The sequence below is a fragment of the Oncorhynchus gorbuscha genome, linkage group LG20 (assembly GCF_021184085.1).
Source record: "Oncorhynchus gorbuscha isolate QuinsamMale2020 ecotype Even-year linkage group LG20, OgorEven_v1.0, whole genome shotgun sequence".
Classification (NCBI taxonomy): Eukaryota; Metazoa; Chordata; class Actinopteri; order Salmoniformes; family Salmonidae; genus Oncorhynchus; species Oncorhynchus gorbuscha.
In genome coordinates this window covers 7,710,889-7,730,888 of record NC_060192.1, presented here as the reverse complement: position 1 = coordinate 7,730,888, position 20,000 = coordinate 7,710,889, and the positions used below count along the sequence as shown (strand labels likewise).

Here is a 20,000-nt window from a genome sequence, read left to right as displayed (position 1 = left end):
AAATGTCAAAGTGGATTTTTTTTTTCAAATGGCTTGAGCCAGTCCATTTGTTATGGTAAATTAGTTCAGGAGTAAAAATGTACCGTATGACGTGTGTGGGCTTCTCACTCTGCTCAGTGTGTGTGTGTGTGTGTGTGTGTGTGTGTGTGTGTGTGTGTGTGTGTGTGTGTGTGTGTGTGTGTGTGTGTGTGTGTGTGTGTGTGTGTGTGTGTGTGTGTGTGTGTGTGTGTGTGTGTGTGTGTGTGTGTGTGTGTGTGTGTGTGTGTGTGTGTGTGTGTGTGTGTGTAATAATAGTGATTTAACATTATTTTTGAGTGAATACGTCATCTCTGTACCCCACACATACAATTATCTTTACGGTTCCTCAAGTCGAGCAGTGAATTTCTAACACATTTTCAACCACAAATACCAGGGAGATTTTCGAAAGCATCGCAAAGAAGAGCACCTATTGGTAGATGGGTACAAAGTAAAAAAGAAGACATTGATGAAGTTATTAATTACACTCTGAAAGACGTAGAAGTGCACACAGTCACTACAAAGGTAAAGGCGTCCTTCCTCACTCAGTTGCCAGATAAGAAGGAAACCACTCAGGGATTTCACCATGAGGCCAATGCAATGGTGGCATTAAAAACAGTCACACAGTTTAATGGTCATGATAGGAGAAAACGGAGGATGGATCAACATTGTAGTTACTCCACAATGCTAACCTATAATTGACAGAGAGAAAAGCAGAAAGCCTGCACCGAATAAACAATATTCAAAAACATGCACCCTGTTTGCAACAAGGCACTAAAGTAATACTGCAAAAAAAATGTGGCAAAGCAATTCACTTTATGTCCTGAATACAAAGTTTGGGGCAAATCCAATACAACACATTACTGAATTACCACTCTCCATATTTTCAAGCATAGTGGTGGCTGCATCATGTTATGGGTAAACTTGTAATCGTTAAGGACTGGGGAGTTTTTCAGGATAAAAAAAAAGAAATGTTACGGAGCTAAGCACAGGCAACATCCTAGAGGAAAACCTGGTTCAGTCTGCTTTCCACCAGACGATGGAAGATGGGATTCACCTTTCAGTAGCAAGGCGACAGTGAATGTTCCGGAGTGGCCGAGTCTCAGTTGTAAATCCAAGGCAAGACCTGAAAATGGTTGCGTGGCAATGATCAACAATCAATTTGACAGAGTTTGAAGAATTTTGAAAAGAGTAATAGCAAACGTCGCACAGTCCAGGTGTGGAAAGCTCTTCGTGTCTTACCCTTACTTTGTGCGTCGACAAAGTATTAACTCATGGGTGTAAATACTTATGTAAAATTAGATATTTCTGTATTTATTTGTCAAAAAATTTGCTCAAATGTCTAAAAACATGTTTACATGATGTCATTATGGGGTATTGTGTGTAGATGGGTCAAAAAAATAATAATTCAACAATGGGGGCTGCAAGGTAGCCTCGTGGTTAGAGGGGGAGGCAGGTAGCCTCGTGGTTAGAGGGGGGAGGCAGGTAGCCTCGTGGTTAGAGGGGGAGGCAGGTAGCCTCGTGGTTAGAGGGGGAGGCAGGTAGCCTCGTGGTTAGAGGGGGAGGCAGGTAGCCTCGTGGTTAGAGGGGGAGGCAGGTAGCCTCGTGGTTAGAGGGGGAGGCAGGTAGCCTCGTGGTTAGAGGGGGAGGCAGGTAGCCTCGTGGTTAGAGGGGGAGGCAGGTAGCCTCGTGGTTAGATGGGGGAGGCAGGTAGCCTCGTGGTTAGATGGGGGAGGCAGGTAGCCTCGTGGTTAGAGGGGGAGGCAGGTAGCCTCGTGGTTAGGGGGGAGGCAGGTAGCCTCGTGGTTAGAGGGGGAGGCAGGTAGCCTCGTGGTTAGAGGGGAGGCAGGTAGCCTCGTGGTTAGAGGGGGAGGCAGGTAGCCTCGTGGTTAGATGGGGAGGCAGGTAGCCTCGTGGTTAGAGGGGGGAGGCAGGTAGCCTCGTGGTTAGAGGGGGAGGCAGGTAGCCTCGTGGTTAGAGGGGGAGGCAGGTAGCCTCGTGGTTAGAGGGGGAGGCAGGTAGCCTCGTGGTTAGAGGGGGAGGCAGGTAGCCTCGTGGTTAGATGGGGGAGGCAGGTAGCCTCGTGGTTAGATGGGGAGGCAGGTAGCCTCGTGGTTAGATGGGGGAGGCAGGTAGCCTCGTGGTTAGATGGGGGAGGCAGGTAGCCTCGTGGTTAGAGGGGGAGGCAGGTAGCCTCGTGGTTAGATGGGGAGGCAGGTAGCCTCGTGGTTAGAAGGGGGAGGCAGGTAGCCTCGTGGTTAGAGGGGGAGGCAGGTAGCCTCGTTGTTAGAGGGGGAGGCAGGTAGCCTCGTGGTTAGAGGGGGGAGGCAGGTAGTCTCGTGGTTAGAGGGGGAGCCAGGTAGCCTCGTGGTTAGAGGGGGAGGCAGGTAGCCTCGTGGTTAGATGGGGGAGGCAGGTAGCCTCGTGGTTAGAGGGGGAGGCAGGTAGCCTCGTGGTTAGATGGGGAGGCAGGTAGCCTCGTGGTTAGAGGGGGAGGCAGGTAGCCTCGTGGTTAGAGGGGGAGGCAGGTAGCCTCGTGGTTAGATGGGGGAGGCAGGTAGCCTCGTGGTTAGAGGGGGAGGCAGGTAGCCTCGTGGTTAGAGGGGGAGGCAGGTAGCCTCGTGGTTAGAGGGGGAGGCAGGTAGCCTCGTGGTTAGATGGGGGAGGCAGGTAGCCTCGTGGTTAGATGGGGAGGCAGGTAGCCTCGTGGTTAGATGGGGAGGCAGGTAGCCTCGTGGTTAGATGGGGGAGGCAGGTAGCCTCGTGGTTAGAGGGGGAGGCAGGTAGCCTCGTGGTTAGAGGGGGGCAGGTAGCCTCGTGGTTAGAGGGGGAGGCAGGTAGCCTCGTGGTTAGAGGGGGAGGCAGGTAGCCTCGTGGTTAGAGGGGGAGGCAGGTAGCCTCGTGGTTAGAGGGGAGGCAGGTAGCCTCGTGGTTAGAGGGGGAGGCAGGTAGCCTCGTGGTTAGATGGGGAGGCAGGTAGCCTCGTGGTTAGAGGGGGGAGGCAGGTAGCCTCGTGGTTAGAGGGGGAGGCAGGTAGCCTCGTGGTTAGAGGAGGGAGGCAAGTAGCCTCGTGGTTAGAGGGGGAGGCAGGTAGCCTCGTGGTTAGATGGGGGAGGCAGGTAGCCTCGTGGTTAGAGGGGAGGCAGGTAGCCTCGTGGTTAGATGGGGAGGCAGGTAGCCTCGTGGTTAGAGGGGGGAGGCAGGTAGCCTCGTGGTTAGATGGGGGAGGCAGGTAGCCTCGTGGTTAGATGGGGAGGCAGGTAGCCTCGTGGTTAGATGGGGAGGCAGGTAGCCTCGTGGTTAGAGGGGAGGCAGGTAGCCTCGTGGTTAGATGGGGGAGGCAGGTAGCCTCGTGGTTAGATGGGGGAGGCAGGTAGCCTCGTGGTTAGAGGGGGAGGCAGGTAGCCTCGTGGTTAGAGGGGGAGGCAGGTAGCCTCGTGGTTAGATGGGGGAGGCAGGTAGCCTCGTGGTTAGATGGGGAGGCAGGTAGCCTCGTGGTTAGATGGGGAGGCAGGTAGCCTCGTGGTTAGAGGGGGAGGCAGGTAGCCTCGTGGTTAGAGGGGGAGGCAGGTAGCCTCGTGGTTAGATGGGGGAGGCAGGTAGCCTCGTGGTTAGAGGGGGAGGCAGGTAGCCTCGTGGTTAGAGGGGGGAGGCAGGTAGCCTCGTGGTTAGAGGGGGAGGCAGGTATCCTCGTGGTTAGAGGGGGAGGCAGGTAGCCTCGTGGTTAGAGGGGGGAGGCAGGTAGCCTCGTGGTTAGATGGGGGAGGCAGGTAGCCTCGTGGTTAGAGGGGGAGGCAGGTAGCCTCGTGGTTAGATGGGGAGGCAGGTAGCCTCGTGGTTAGAGGGGGAGGCAGGTAGCCTCGTGGTTAGAGGGGGAGGCAGGTAGCCTCGTGGTTAGAGGGGGAGGCAGGTAGCCTCGTGGTTAGAGGGGGAGGCAGGTAGCCTCGTGGTTAGAGGGGGAGGCAGGTAGCCTCGTGGTTAGAGGGGAGGCAGGTAGCCTCGTGGTTAGAGGGGGAGGCAAGTAGCCTCGTGGTTAGAGGGGGAGGCAGGTAGCCTCGTGGTTAGATGGGGAGGCAGGTAGCCTCGTGGTTAGAGGGGGAGGCAGGTAGCCTCGTGGTTAGATGGGGAGGCAGGTAGCCTCGTGGTTAGAGGGGGAGGCAGGTAGCCTCGTGGTTAGATGGGGAGGCAGGTAGCCTCGTGGTTAGATGGGGGAGGCAGGTAGCCTCGTGGTTAGAGGGGGAGGCAGGTAGCCTCGTGGTTAGAGGGGGAGGCAGGTAGCCTCGTGGTTAGAGGGGAGGCAGGTAGCCTCGTGGTTAGAGGGGGAGGCAGGTAGCCTCGTGGTTAGATGGGGGAGGCAGGTAGCCTCGTGGTTAGATGGGGAGGCAGGTAGCCTCGTGGTTAGAGGGGGAGGCAGGTAGCCTCGTGGTTAGAGGGGGAGGCAGGTAGCCTCGTGGTTAGAGGGGGAGGCAGGTAGCCTCGTGGTTAGATGGGGAGGCAGGTAGCCTCGTGGTTAGAGGGGGAGGCAGGTAGCCTCGTGGTTAGATGGGGAGGCAGGTAGCCTCATGGTTAGAGGGGGAGGCAGGTAGCCTCGTGGTTAGAGGGGGGAGGCAGGTATCCTCGTGGTTAGAGGGGGGAGGCAGGTAGCCTCGTGGTTAGAGGGGGGAGGCTGGTAGCCTCGTGGTTAGAGGGGGGAGGCAGGTAGCCTCATGGTTAGAGCATTGGGCCAGTAACTGAAAGGTTGCTAGATTGAATCCCCGAGCTGACAAGGTAAAAATCTGTCGTTCTGCCCCTGAACAAGGCAGTTAACCCACTGTTCCTAGGCCGTCATTGAAAATAAGAATTTGTTCTTAACTGACTTGCCTAGTCCAACGCGCTAACCACTAGGCTAGCTGCCGCATGTGTTGTGAGTCTTGAGTTGTCGAACATCTATTCAAGTTTGAGTCTGTATTGTCTTTTTGCGTCCCTAATGGATTTACGGCGCTTTGTACCTGGCTTGCTGTGTATGTGTCGCGCGTCATCGGGGTTCGTTCTGCGGACATCGAATGATGCAGTACGGGCTCTCAGCGTGGTACGGATTTCTCTGTTCGTCCAGGGTTTTTGTTTGGGGTGTGTCCGGATTGTTATTGTGGGTACAACATCAATCAACATATTTCCTAATGAAGCCTGTGACAGATAGATTTAGCCAAAGCATTCTCAGGGATAGTTAGTTGATTGACTATATAAAATCCCAATGATGGCAGTCTGCGGTGGCATGAGACAGTACTGCAGGTCAGTATGATCATCTTGGAAGGAGAGTTGAGCCCTCACACACTTCCTGTCACACACACACACGTCCTGTGTTTGCGATGTTTGAACCTCACGGAGAGAGATGCATGGAGAAAACGAAGCCCATGCAGCGCCTAGTCAACTGTGCTCAATATATTGTGTGTATATTTGCTCCTACAATTTATTTTGTGTGCGTCTGTGTGTGTGTTCTGTGACATCTGCTACAGGACGTGAAGGGTGACAGAACATGGAAATACATCATGTTTAATTCAACCAGTCAGAACTCTGGCGGTGACAAGGCTTGAATGGCTGAGCGCGACACGCGACTCTACACTTCACTAACTAATATTTACATGAACACTATTCTTCCTTTACTTGCCTCATTCCTGCCCCTGCCGGTCTGTCAATGGCCGTGACTCATTTTACACCGTGAACTCTTGTCGACTTCTGACAGCAGAGTGGCAGCTCTGTGTTGTGGCGTAACATTTCCTGATGCAAACACAGACACTGACGCCAGCACACAAGCTTCAACGAGAGTTAAACAAAGTTGCAGAGGTGTGGTTGAAAGACGGCTCAATGTCAACTCACAGACAGTGGTGCACAGACACACACACACACACACACACACACACACACACACACACACACACACACACACACACACACACACACGCACACGCACACGCACACGCACACGCACACACACACGCGCGCGCGTACAAACAGAAGCTCATCTGCACAGTAAAGTAATGGGAGATGAGTGTGTAAACAAAGAGGCGGTGGTGAGGCAATGAGCCGCTCCCTGAGTCAACAGACAGAGAGAATGAATATGGAAAGCTCATTAAGAAGAGAGGGAGAGAAGTGAATGGTGAATTAGAGAGCACCTCGGGTGGATGAACATGAACGCGATGGGACTTCAGATGATACCGTAAGCAACACTAACAGGAGCAGGAGGCTACATCTCCATTTTGCCATTAATGCGTCTGGTCGTCTGGCTGTCTGCCTCGCTGGCTGGTCGTCTGGCTGTCTGCCTCGCTGGCTGGTCGTCTGGCTGGCTGCCTGGTTATCTGCGTCTTGTGTACTTCACCGCCTATCTTTGCACAGGCCTATATTTGGTATCTCTCTCGCTTGCCGTTTGCTGCTCTGTCTCACCCCCCCTCCGTCTCTCCCGCTCTCTAACCCAGTGTTTCTCTCTCTCTCCCTCCCCCCCTCTCTCTCTTTCTCTCTCTGCAGGAGAAGCGTATCGCGTCTCTTGACGCAGCCAACGCCCGTCTGATGAGTGCCCTGACCCAGCTGAAGGAGCGCTACAGCATGCAGACCCGTAACGGCATCTCCCCGACCAATCCCACCAAGCTCCAGATCACTGAGAACGGAGAGTTCAGGAACAGCAGCAACTGCTAGAGAGAGTCTGATAGAGAATGTATGTGTGTGTGTGTGTGTGTGTTGGCTGGTGCTTGTAAAGGACACTTCCTTATATGGACACTAAACGGGGGTTAGTCTGAGTGAGGAGACCACTGTGAGGGGCCAAGCAGCGAGGAGGCAGGACTTTAGTTTGACAGACAGCTGACCAAGTCAGTGACAGTGAATCATTGGACAGAGCTGAACACCAGTGGGCCCTGCAGAGGAGGAGGCGGGACAAGCTGTAGATATGAACTGAACTCTCCATTAATCAACCGATTTGGATGTTTCCATTGGATGTATGCAGTTGCCGGGACAATTTCAGACTCTCTTCCCTAAAGCTTTGGACAAATCACTATAATCAACACAATGTCTGTCAGATGGAATCAATCCTGTCAGATGGTCACCCAATCCTCTCTCTTCCCCTCTCCTCTGTTTTCCTCTCCTTTCCTGGCCTCCTCTCTTCCCCTCTCCTCTGTTTTCCTCTCCTTTCCTGGCCTCCTCTCTTCCCCTCTCCTCTGTTACGATCAGGTCATGTGGACCATGTACAAAACAAAACAATAATAACAGAAAAATAATTTATAGTAGTGTTAAATCTCAAAGAAAAGTATTTTTGTCCAATGGTTTATTTAGATCTTATCTCATTCTTTTTTTTTAACAAATAGGAGTTTTTGAAATATTTATTGTCCAGACTGATATTTCTTTTTAAGTCCTTTTGTGTTCCAAAGTGCCCCGCAACCCCGAACAATAATAATACTTTTTGAGGGAATTTTAGTTTGTCGTCAAAAAGACTGTAAAATCACTATGAATTCAGCAAAAGATGTGTTTAATTTAGGAAATCTGTTCCTAAGTATTCCCAAGGAATACAGGAAGACATACAATGCCTTCGGAAAGTATTCAGACCCCTTGACTTTTTCCACGTTACGTTACAGACTTTAAAATCCTGAGCACACAATACCCCATAATGACAAAGTGAAAACAGTTTTTTTAGAAATGTTTGCAAATGTATTAAAAAATAAAAACAGAAATACCTTATTTACATAAGCATTCAGACCCTTTGCTATGAGACTCGAAATTGAGCTCAGGTGCATCCGGTTTCCATTGATTATCTTTGAAATGTTTCTACAACATTATTGGAGTCCAGCTGTGGTAAATTCAATTGATTGGACATGATTTAGAAAGGCACACACCTGACTATATCAAGTCCCACAGTTGACAGTGCATGTCAGAACAAAAAAAAAAATCAAGCAATGATGTCAAAGTAATTGTTCGTAGACCCCCGACACAGGATTGTGTCCTGGCACAGATCTGGGGAAAGGTAACAAAATAATTCTGCAGCATTGAAGATCCCCAGGAACACAGTGGTCTCCACCATTCTTAAATGGAAGAAATGTGGAAACACCAAGACTCTTCCTAGAGCTGGCCGCCCGGCCAAACTGAGCCATCGGGGGAGAAGGGCCTTGGTCAGGGAGGTGACCAAGAACCCGGTGGTCACTCTGGCAGAGCTCCAGAATTCTGTGGAGATGGAATAACCCACCAGAAGGACAACCATCTCTGCAGCACTCCACCAATCAGGCCTGCATGGTAAGAGTGGCCAGATGGAAGACACTCCTCAGTAAAAGGCACATGACAGCCTGCTTGGAGTTTGCCAAAAGGCACCTAAAGACCCCTCCCCCCAACCACGAGAAACAAGATTCTCTGGTCTGATGAAACCAGGATTGAACCCTTTGGCCTTAATGCCAAGCGCCACGTCTGGAGGAAACCTGGCACCATCCGGATGGAGCAAAGTAGAGGGAGATCCTTGATCCTCTCCAGAGCGCTCAGGACCCTAAGCACACAGCCAAGACAACGCAGGAGTGGCTTCGGGACAAGTCTCTGAATGTCCTTGAGTGGCCCAGCCAGAGCCCAGACTTATACCCAATCAAACATCTCTGGAGAGACCTGAAAATAGCTGTGCAGCGACGATCCCCATCCAACCTGACAAAGCTTGAGAGGATCTGCAGAGAAGAAAGCGAGAAACTCCCCAATTACAGGTGTGCCAAGCTTGTAGCGTCATACCCAAGGACACTCGATGCTGCAATTGCTGCCAAAGGTTCTTCAACAAAATAAAGGGTATGAATAATTATGTAAATGTGATATTTAATGGTTTTATTTTTTTATTAGCAAACATTTCTAAACACCTGTTTTTGCTTTGTCATTATGGGGTATTGTGTGTAGATTGATGAGGGGGGGACGATTTAATACATTTTAGAATAAGGTTGTAACGTTACAAAATGTGGAAAAAGTGGGGTAAAAAAGGGGTGTAAATACTTAGCGAAGGCACTGTATGTGACCGTGTCTTAATGTAATCAAGGTATTGAAATGTATCATTATTTTCAAATACAATCTTCTTTTGGGCTTAGTTGTGGTCAATTTGCAGTGTACAAATTATCATAGCAATGTTCCGGTCCCCAACCATCCGCTCTGTCTAAAATAGTCCCGCAGCAGAATCGAGTTGCCTACTACTGCCCTACCCCCGGGCTGTTCAGTGTCAGTCCTGGAGGGCCGTACCCCCGGGCTGTTCAGTGTCAGTCCTGGAGGGCCGTACCCCCGGGCTGTTCAGTGTCAGTCCTGGAGGGCCGTACCCCCGGGCTGTTCAGTGTCAGTCCTGGAGGGCCCTACCCCCGGGCTGTTCAGTGTCAGTCCTGGAGGGCCGTACCCCCGGGCTGTTCAGTGTCAGTCCTGGAGGGCCGTACCCCGGGCTGTTCAGTGTCAGTCCTAGAGGACCGTACCCCCGGGCTGTTCAGTGTCAGTCCTGGAGGGCCCTACCCCCGGGCTGTTCAGTGTCAGTCCTGGAGGGCCGTACCCCCGGGCTGTTCAGTGTCAGTCCTGGAGGGCCGTACCCCCGGGCTGTTCAGTGTCAGTCCTGGAGGGCCCTACCCCTGGGCTGTTCAGTGTCAGTCCTGGAGGGCCCTACCCCCGGGCTGTTCAGTGTCAGTCCTGGAGGGCCGTACCCCCGGGCTGTTCAGTGTCAGTCCTGGAGGGCCGTACCCCCGGGCTGTTCAGTGTCAGTCCTGGAGGGCCCTACCCCCGGGCTGTTCAGTGTCAGTCCTAGAGGGCCGTACCCCCGGGCTGTTCAGTGTCAGTCCTGGAGGGCCGTACCCCCGGGCTGTTCAGTGTCAGTCCTAGAGGGCCGTACCCCCGGGCTGTTCAGTGTCAGTCCTGGAGGGCCGTACCCCCGGGCTGTTCAGTGTCAGTCCTAGAGGGCCGTACCCCCAGGCTGTTCAGTGTCAGTCCTAGAGGGCCCTACCCCCGGGCTGTTCAGTGTCAGTCCTAGAGGGCCGTACCCCCGGGCTGTTCAGTGTCAGTCCTAGAGGGCCGTACCCCCGGGCTGTTCAGTGTCAGTCCTAGAGGGCCGTACCCCCGGGCTGTTCAGTGTCAGTCCTAGAGGGCTGTACCCCCGGGCTGTTCAGTGTCAGTCCTAGAGGGCCGTACCCATTTACATTACATTTAAGTCATTTAGAGGACGCTCTTATCCAGAGTACCCCGGGCTGTTCAGTGTCAGTCCTAGAGGGCCGTACCCCCGGGCTGTTCAGTGTCAGTCCTAGAGGGCTGTACCCCCGGGCTGTTCAGTGTCAGTCCTGGAGAGCCGAAACACTTCCTATTTTTCCTCCTCTCCCTATATAGTGCACTTTGTGAAAGCTATTGGTACATGAAACGCCTTAAGTAAGGAACACATCTCTACTTTGTCCTTCAGACCCCCTATTCCTGCAACAACAACAACAAAAGGCACGTCTTATGATACAGTAGATTTGTAAAGGAATATAAATATATTGTACAAATACATCACGCAAAATGTGTTATGAACACTAAATCATGACCTGTATGTGAAAATATACTCATGAAATGTAAGATAGATGTATGCATATTTCATATTTTCCTCTATAAAGTATACATGAGATATATAGATATATTTGATCAGGTCAAGTACGAAAGAAGCCCGTTCCAAGGAGTGGGTGGTTGCAGCTATAGTGTGTCCTATAGGGCTTCGGGGCAGGGAGAGACTGCACACTATGCTGTGAGTTGCACCATAAGCAGATGTTCTTCTTCTTGACCTCTACTTTATCCAGGTTTTTGGAAACAGACCTGGTCGGGATTGAGGTTTGCTTTAGTGCTTCACCAATAATGTTGAATCGACGTTGAAACGACGACCTATGTTGGTTGTGTGTCGCTTTGCGTTCAGGACCCTTGCCATGGCTGGTCTGATAGCCCTGTAGCACAAGGGGAGAGAGAGAGAGTAGCGTTGTTGAACACGATGTTATACTATACACTGGACTAGTGTGTGTTATGTGACCTCACAGGTTAGAATCGTACGCTTTTTCTTAAAACTCTCCTGTTTGCTAATTCATGTCAAAAAAGCATGCCGCATAAAGACTGTGACCCCCCCACACACACACTTCGCTTCGAGGCATCTATCTCTCCTCTCCTCTTTTTTCCCTCTCCCCTTCTCCCTCATTCCCTCTCTCTATTGAATGTGAAGATGCTACTCAAACACACGGTTGGTCTTAATGTGGGGTCTCGACCCTAATGTGGGGTCTAGACCTATTGTCCCTGAATGATCCTGTGGCTACTGTTCCCGCTTGCTCCCACCACCCCACCGACATTTTCAGCACATCTATATTTTGTATATTTTTGTAATTCATTTTTCTTACCTTTACAGATGAGTTAGGGTTGAAAAATCCGCATGCTTCATTTTGGCGCTGTAACGAATGGTAGCGAGCCACTGCGTCACCATTTTTTAAAAATTTAAATGAAAATAGGTTTCCAATGTAGGAAGATGATGGAATGTTGTTTTTATGAGTTGCTGCAGACATGAATGATATGTGATTTATATATCATATAAATATATGATAATGATGAGTGTATCAAGAGGCTGGACAGCCTTGGAGACGAGAGTGTAGATAAATTGTTCACAATATTTTTTAACTAATGTTAAAAAGAGAGCCTTTTTTTTGTAAATGTACCTTGTGTTCAATAATATTGCTGTATCGATTGATATTACTGTATCATGGATATTGTAAATAGCTCAACCAGCCATCTGTCCTGGTCAGTTAGATCTCCAGGTTTTAGTGCAATCCTCTAACCCCCCCCCCCATTCAGTATACTCTTTTTTTATCAAGGGAAAAACACTTTGAGTATATTGCAAAAAAATGTAAATGACTATGTTGACTCTGAGAGGTTTTGGATGATGTCTGGCGTGTAGAGGTCAGAGAGAGTCCAAATGTCCAGCGACCTATGACCCAATCAGGTGTGGTGAGAGAGAAACACAAGCACAAAACCCCATTTGTCATCAGCCCAGCTCATCGGCCCAGTTTTAAGCACTGATAGAGCTGGATCCAAACCGTATCGGATTTAAACTCAAAGGCAATGTTCCCAGCGTTCGCAGAGACTTACTTTACGGTCCTTCGGGAGCTCCCTTGTGGGTTCCAGTATAGAGCTTGCCTGGTGATGTTGGAGGGGAACTTTCGGAGGGTGTGACCGATCCATCCCCATCTTCTCCTCCGGATCTCCTCTTCCACCGGAACCTGGCTGATGCGCTCCCACGGGTCAATGCTACGGACTCTGCCCATCCATCTGATGTGATGGATGCGTCGCAGGCACTTGTTTATGAAGCTCTGAGTTGTTGTCATTGTGGGTTTTGTTGTCCTCCATTTGTCTGAGCCATACAGCCATCACTGACTTAACAGTGGTGTTGAAAGGGTTTGCGTTTTCATTTTCCTGGAGCTCCAGATGGGAGATGAAGACTACTCTTGTTTCTTTGGGAGATGAAGGCTACTCTTGTTTCTTTGGGAGATGAAGACTACTCTTGTTTCTTTGGGAGATGAAGACTACTCTTGTTTCTTTGGGAGATGAAGGCTATTCTTGCTTTTTGAATTCTGCCTTTACATCCTGCTCGGTTTCGCCTTGTTTGGTGATGACGCATCACAGGTCGGTGAAGGAACTGGCATCCTCCAGGGGTTCTTTTTCTGAGGGTGATTGGATTGTTAGATTCGTCGTTGATCGTTATCTTGGTTTTGTGTTCTGTGGATATGGAGTCTTGGCTGGGATGATGTGGTGTCCAGGTCTGACGTTTTATCTTGCATTTGCTGTTGACTGTGCGACAGGAGTGCTAGATCCTCCGCAAAGGTAAGGTCGTCCAACTGTGTCCATAGAGACCATTGTATGCCATGTCACCTGTTCTCGGTTGTCTTCCTCATGACCCAGTCAATGTGTAACAGGAAAAGGAAGGGTGACAGGAGACATCCCTGTTTTTCTCCAGTCGGGAGTCTGAAGGGTGTGCTAAGCTCGCCTGCATGCACAACCCTGCATGTTGTTATGCCATTATAGGTAGTGCAGATCACTCTAGCAATATTCTCTGGTCTGAGGAGCCTCCATAGGGCGTCTCTGTCTAAGCTGTCAAATGCTTTCTCATAGTCCACGAAGTTGACATAGAGGGATGAGTTCCAGTCAACGGGTTGCTGGAATGTAACGCGGAGCGGCACAACTGGTACTCGTAAACGCTGCGTATGTCAGCGCAATTGGAAATGATCGAGACATCTTAACGTGGATCTTCCGCGACACGGATCGACTCCAGCCCCTAGTCTACCTTCCATAAACACACCCCTGTCTTTTGGACTGCAGACGTGTGCACTCCTGGCTTGATCAGCCATGTCGTGGAGTGTACTACTGAGTGCAGTACTCATATACATTTGCTCACTCAATTTACTTCAATTGTGTATTTTATGTCCAGCATTTTGAGGGGAAAAGACATTACGGACTGGTTGTAGAGAGGACTAAATGAAGTCAAGACTTCCGTCTTTAGGGATGTGTTCTCCCTTGTCCTCTGTATAGTCTCTACCTCTAAACTGAAACAGGAAATGGAAAATGCCAACTCTCCCAAATCAGCTAGTTTAATACTGGTATAAACTGTCATGGTCAATTTGTGTTACCAGTGCCACATAGCACAATGCCACTTCCACAGAAATAGGCAATGCAATGTCCTTCATTTGGCTATCAATTCTAAACCCTCTTGTCTGTTTCTGGTCACGTCCCACCGCCGTTCCACCTTCGTTAAGTTGTTGAAGAATGTAGGAGAGGAGAGTCAGAGAGAGAAATGTGATGATGATGTCTCTGTAGCCACACACACACACACACACACACACACACACACACACACACACACACACACACACACACACACACACAATTATATAGTACATACAGTGCAGTTACAGCCAGTGGAGAAAAAAATACTATAAACTAAATATATATCTATAAATAAAGTAAAAGATGTATGTTTTCTAATATCTTGTAGAAAATGCTTTTGTAATGATGTTGAAAGTAAAGTATTGGCTGGATTCTGCTTCCTTTGGACAACAGTGACAAAAACAATAATGTACAGAGGAATTTGTTTGTGTTGACGATATATATATAAACAATGTGGCTGTGCAATTTATGTACATTTGCAACTAGACTTATTAAAGTTTTATTTACATATTTTAAGCCTCTGCCTTGTGTGTTTCTTGCCACTGTGGTGAATATATTTTCCAATACGTTTATATTTTCCATACCATGTGATTATGGTCAATGCAACAAATCACGCAACGGTTGTCTCAAATTCATATGCGATTTTCATGTGACTCAGACAAAAAAAACATGAACATATTTCCAGCCACAACCTATAATTCAGACGCAAACCAGTAGATTCAGACCTATAATTTGGTAAACACTGTTTTAGATGATTGACAGGTATTAAATCAGATACAACTTGGCTTGTGAGGAGCAAATGTACATATGTTCTAAGATACTCAGTCTAGTAATAGAACGATGATTACGAGAACCATTTAGAGGAGGGGAAGATGGAGGGAGAGAGCTAAAAGATGAGAGGAAGATGGAGAGAGAGGTAAAAGAGGGGTAGTGAGTGGTGCATGCTCCTCAGCTCGGCTGACCTACATACTGCCTGATTGTTATTCCCCACAGTAGCTGGGAGAGAAGATGAAGAGAAGAGGGAAAGAGGGAGAATGCTCCAAAACACATGAGCTGGAAATGCTCAAAATCTCTATCCTACCTTACCCAAGGTAGACATTATTTCTTGCTATGTATTACAGTCAGGGCTGGGTAGGTTACTTTCTAAATGTAATCCATTACAGTTACTAGTCACCTGTCCAACGTTTTAATATGTAATGTAATTTTTGGATTATTCAAACTCAGTAACGTAATCTGATTACTTTCAGTTACTTTTGGATTACTTTCCCCTTAAGAGGCATTAGAAGAAGCCAAAAATAATCCATCAAACGTGTTTGGTTTGTCATCATAGTGGCTTGTCTGACTTGTGGTAAAACTCGCTCAGGTGGAACAAACGTAAACTCGTGCCTTTTTCCAGTGCTGCACTGAATGTCATTGACAAAACAGAAAGGTGTGTTTTTTTTCCACTAACATTGTTTAAAAGTCATCCAAGAGCGCTGTTTTCTACGAATTGGTCTTTTGACCAATCACATCAGATCTGATTGGTCAAAACACCAATTAATGAAACAAATATGAAACAAATTTGGCTGCCTGTGTAAACACAGCCAAAGTAAACATCTAGTTTTTTGAAGGTATCTGTAATCTAATTACAATATTTTTGCTGGTAACATAACTGATTGCAGTTAGGTTTTTTTGTAATCCGATTACGTGTAATCAGTTACTCCCCAACCCTGATTACAGTGTGTGAAAGTGTGCTATATGCTACACTTCAAATAAAATGGCTTAACACCAGTGTAGAATTATTGCCCCGTGGGCCAGTAACAGGCAGTGATGTGCAGTAAGGGTAGGCAAGGTAGGCCATGCTAACTCTGTGAAAAGACTATAAGATGGCACCAATATACAGTGGGGCAAAAAAGTATTTAGTCAGCCACCAATTGTGCAAGTTCTCCCACTTAAAAATATGAGAGAGGCCTGTAATTTTCATCATAGAAGTTACAGGTCTGTGAGAGCCAGAAATCTTGCTTGTTTGTAGGAGACTAAATACTTATTTTCCACCATAATTTGCAAATAAATTAATTAAAAGTCCTACAATGTGATTTTCTGGATTTTTTTCTTCTCATTTTGTCTGTCATAGTTGAAGTGTACCTATGATGAAAATTCCCGGCCTCTCTCATCTTTTTAAGTGGGAGAACTTGCACAATTGGTGGCTGACTAAATACTTTTTTTGCCCCACTGCTTCTAGCTCCGAAGTAACTTTGCAGTATTTTAATATTTTTTGGTAATTTCTTTCATTATTAGCCCAGAACAATTTTTTGAAAGAACTTCTGAGTATCAGAACGGCAGTAACTCAGTAGCATTCCTACCAGAAATACGACTCCCGAATCAGATCCCCAAGGCAATTTTTTATTTTTTATTTTACCTTTATTTTACTAGGCAAGTCAGTTAAGAACAAATTCTTATTTTCAATGACAGCCTAGGAACAGTGGGTTAACTGCCTGTTCAGGGGCAGAACGACAGATTTGTACCTTGTCAGCTCGGGGATTCGAACTTGCAACCTTTCGGTTACTAGTCCAACGCTCTAAACACTAGGCTACCCTGCCACCCTTTATCCCAGAGGCTGCTCCAAGACACCACCGGTGGAGAAGAGGTATTCTGAGTGGACTTCTAGTCCAACTCAGGAGGCGTACACACCATCCACCGCATCTGACTATACTCGCTAATACTCAGTCCCTGGACAATACAGTAGACGAGCTCAGGGTGAGGATCTCCTTCCAGAGAGACATCAGGAACTCTAACATACTCTCCAGATATACTGTCCCCATCCATACAGCCAGCTGGGTTCTCAGTACATCGCGCAGACAGGAATAAAGAACTCTCCGGGAAGAAAGGCTGAGGTGTATGTTTCATGATTAACAACTCATGGTGTGATTGTGATAACATACAGGAACTCAAGTCCTTTTGTTCACCCAACCTAGAATACCTCACAATCAAATTCCAACCGTATTACCTCAACAGAATTCTCTTCGGTTATAGTCACCCCTGTGTATATTCCCCTCAAGCCAATACCTCAACGGCCCTCAAGGAATTACACTGGACTTTGTGCAAACTGGAAACCTCATATCCTGAGGCCGTATTTATTGTAGCTGGGGACTTTAACAAAGTAAATTTGAGGAAAACACTACCGAAGTTCTATCAACACATTACCTGTAGTACTCGCGCTTCAAAAACTTGAGCACTGTTACTCTCTCTTCCGGGATGGCTACTAGGCCTCCCGCCGCCCTCCCTTTGGCAAATCATATCATGACCTATAGCCAGAAACTCAAACAGGAAGTCCCCGTGCTGAGTTCTATTTACGCTGTCCTGACCAATCCATGCTTAAAGATAGTTTTGATCACGCCAGTGGTAATGGCTGGAGCGGAATCATTGTAATGATACATGTATACCTCAAACACATGGTTTCCATGTGGTTCATGTGTCATGGTTCCGGTTGGAGCGAGTGGTCGCATCTGCACGTCGCTCCAACGGGTAGTATAACTTTTTCATTATATTTCATTATATCACAACGGTTTGATTTGTCTTATCTTAGCAATTTCTTCTCAGCTAGCTACATAGCCGTCTTTGTATCAAAGATAATTGCGTAATTATCGTATTTCGCCGTCCTAACGTAGTCTTCACTAGCCAGCTAGCTAACGTCCACTGATTAGCTGCACTGAGAAACTATTACTATTACACTCAACTGAACGACTTGATTAGTTTAGTGTTAGCTACCTACATAGCTGTCTTTGCTGTCTTCGTATCATCGTATCATCGTATCCAAGATAATTGTGTTGTTTAGGTTTAGAGTGTGTAGTCTTAGAGTGATTATCTTAATTTACCGAGGTTAGCTAGCCAGCTATTTGTCGTCCTTAACGTAGGTGACTCTGCTAGCTAGCCAACTCTGCTAGCTAGCCAACAGCTAGCCAACGCTAGCCAACGCCAACGTCTTCTGTATAGAACTCAACTACCCGGTCACATTCACAGGTTGTATCACTTTTTCACTTCATTTCATTACAGTACAACGGTTTGATTTGTTTGATCGTAGCTAGCTACTTAGCTAGCTACATAGCCGTCTTTGTATCAAAGATAATTGTGTAGTCTAGAGCGATTTTCTAGGTTCGCTAGCCATCTATTGTCGTTCTTTTAACGCAACATAACGTAAACAACACTGCTAGCTAGCCTGCTAGCCCCCGAATAGCAACACTGCAGAAACTATTACACTCAACGGAACGACTTGATTAGTGTAGTGTCAACAACGCACCCACTGCCAGCTGGCCTACTTCAGCAGTACTGTATCATTTTAATCATTTTAGTCAATAAGATTCTTGCTACGTAGCTTAACTTTCTGAACATTCGAGACGTGTAGTCCACTTGTCATTCCAATCTCCTTTGCATTAGCGTAGCCTCTTCTGTAGCCTGTCAACTATGTGTCTGTTTATCCCTGTTCTCTCCTCTCTGCACAGACCATACAAACGCTCCACACCGCGTGGCCGCGGCCACCCTACTCTGGTGGTCCCAGCGCGCACGACCCACGTGGAGTTCCAGGTCTCCGGTAGCCTCTGGAACTGCCAATCTGCGGTCAACAAGGCAGAGTTCATCTCAGCCTATGCCTCCCTCCAGTCCCTCGACTTCTTGGCACTGACGGAAACATGGATCACCACAGACAACACTGCTACTCCTAATGCTCTCTCTTCGTCCGCCCACGTGTTCTCGCACACCCCGAGAGCGTCTGGTCAGCGGGGTGGTGGCACCGGGATCCTCATCTCTCCCAAGTGGTCATTCTCTCTTTCTCCCCTTACCCATCTGTCTATCGCCTCCTTTGAATTCCATGCTGTCACAGTTACTAGCCCTTTCAAGCTTAACATCCTTATCATTTATCGCCCTCCAGGTTCCCTCGGAGAGTTCATCAATGAGCTTGATGCCTTGATAAGCTCCTTTCCTGAGGACGGCTCACCTCTCACAGTTCTGGGCGACTTTAACCTCCCCACGTCTACCTTTGACTCTTTCCTCTCTGCCTCCTTCTTTCCACTCCTCTCCTCTTTTGACCTCACCCTCTCACCTTCCCCCCCTACTCACAAGGCAGGCAATACGCTCACCTCATCTTTACTAGATGCTGTTCTTCCACTAACCTCACTGCAACTCAAAACTCGCCTCCCTGCGGACCTGGCATCCTTTCACTCCCTCCTCTCTACATTTTCCTCCTCTGTCTCTGCTGCTAAAGCCACTTTCTACCACGCTAAATTCCAAGCATCTGCCTCTAACCCTAGGAAGCTCTTTGCCACCTTCTCCTCCCTCCTGAATCCTCCGCCCCCTCCCCCCTCCTCCCTCTCTGCAGATGACTTCGTCAACCATTTTGAAAAGAAGGTCGACGACATCCGATCCTCGTTTGCTAAGTCAAACGACACCGCTGGTTCTGCTCACACTGCCCTACCCTGTGCTCTGACCTCTTTCTCCCCTCTCTCTCCAGATGAAATCTCGCGTCTTGTGACGGCCGGCCGCCCAACAACCTGCCCGCTTGACCCTATCCCCTCCTCTCTTCTCCAGACCATTTCCGGAGACCTTCTCCCTTACCTCACCTCGCTCATCAACTCATCCCTGACCGTTGGCTACGTCCCTTCCGTCTTCAAGAGAGCGAGAGTTGCACCCCTTCTGAAAAAACCTACACTCGATCCCTCCGATGTCAACAATTACAGACCAGTATCCCTTCTTTCTTTTCTCTCCAAAACTCTTGAACGTGCCGTCCTTGGCCAGCTCTCCCGCTATCTCTCTCTGAATGACCTTCTTGATCCAAATCAGTCAGGTTTCAAGACTAGTCATTCAACTGAGACTGCTCTCCTCTGTATCACGGAGGCGCTCCGCACTGCTAAAGCTAACTCTCTCTCCTCTGCTCTCATCCTTCTAGATCTATCGGCTGCCTTCGATACTGTGAACCATCAGATCCTCCTCTCCACCCTCTCCGAGTTGGGCATCTCCGGCGCGGCCCACGCTTGGATTGCGTCCTACCTGACAGGTCGCTCCTACCAGGTGGCGTGGCGAGAATCTGTCTCCTCACCACGCGCTCTCACCACTGGTGTCCCCCAGGGCTCTGTTCTTGGCCCTCTCCTATTCTCGCTATACACCAAGTCACTTGGCTCTGTCATAACCTCACATGGTCTCTCTTATCATTGCTATGCAGACGACACACAATTAATCTTCTCCTTTCCCCCTTCTGATGACCAGGTGGCGAATCGCATCTCTGCATGTCTGGCAGACATATCAGTGTGGATGACGGATCACCACCTCAAGCTGAACCTCGGCAAGAC

The 20,000-nt window shown here is 48.5% G+C and overlaps 1 protein-coding gene across 6 annotated transcripts in view; it reads left to right on the top strand.

Moving 5' to 3' along the window:
* The window catches only part of LOC124007230 (disabled homolog 2-interacting protein-like), a 230,101-nt gene extending 222,349 nt beyond the window's left edge, over window positions 1-7,752 (top strand). For all 6 annotated transcript variants that reach the window (XM_046317642.1, XM_046317641.1, XM_046317640.1 and 3 more), the window contains one exon: window positions 6,514-7,752. In XM_046317642.1, the coding sequence (XP_046173598.1) occupies window positions 6,514-6,681 (168 nt within the window). In that variant the 3' untranslated portion in view covers window positions 6,682-7,752. The remainder of the gene's footprint in view (window positions 1-6,513) is intronic.
* Window positions 7,753-20,000: the final 12,248 nt, after the last annotated feature.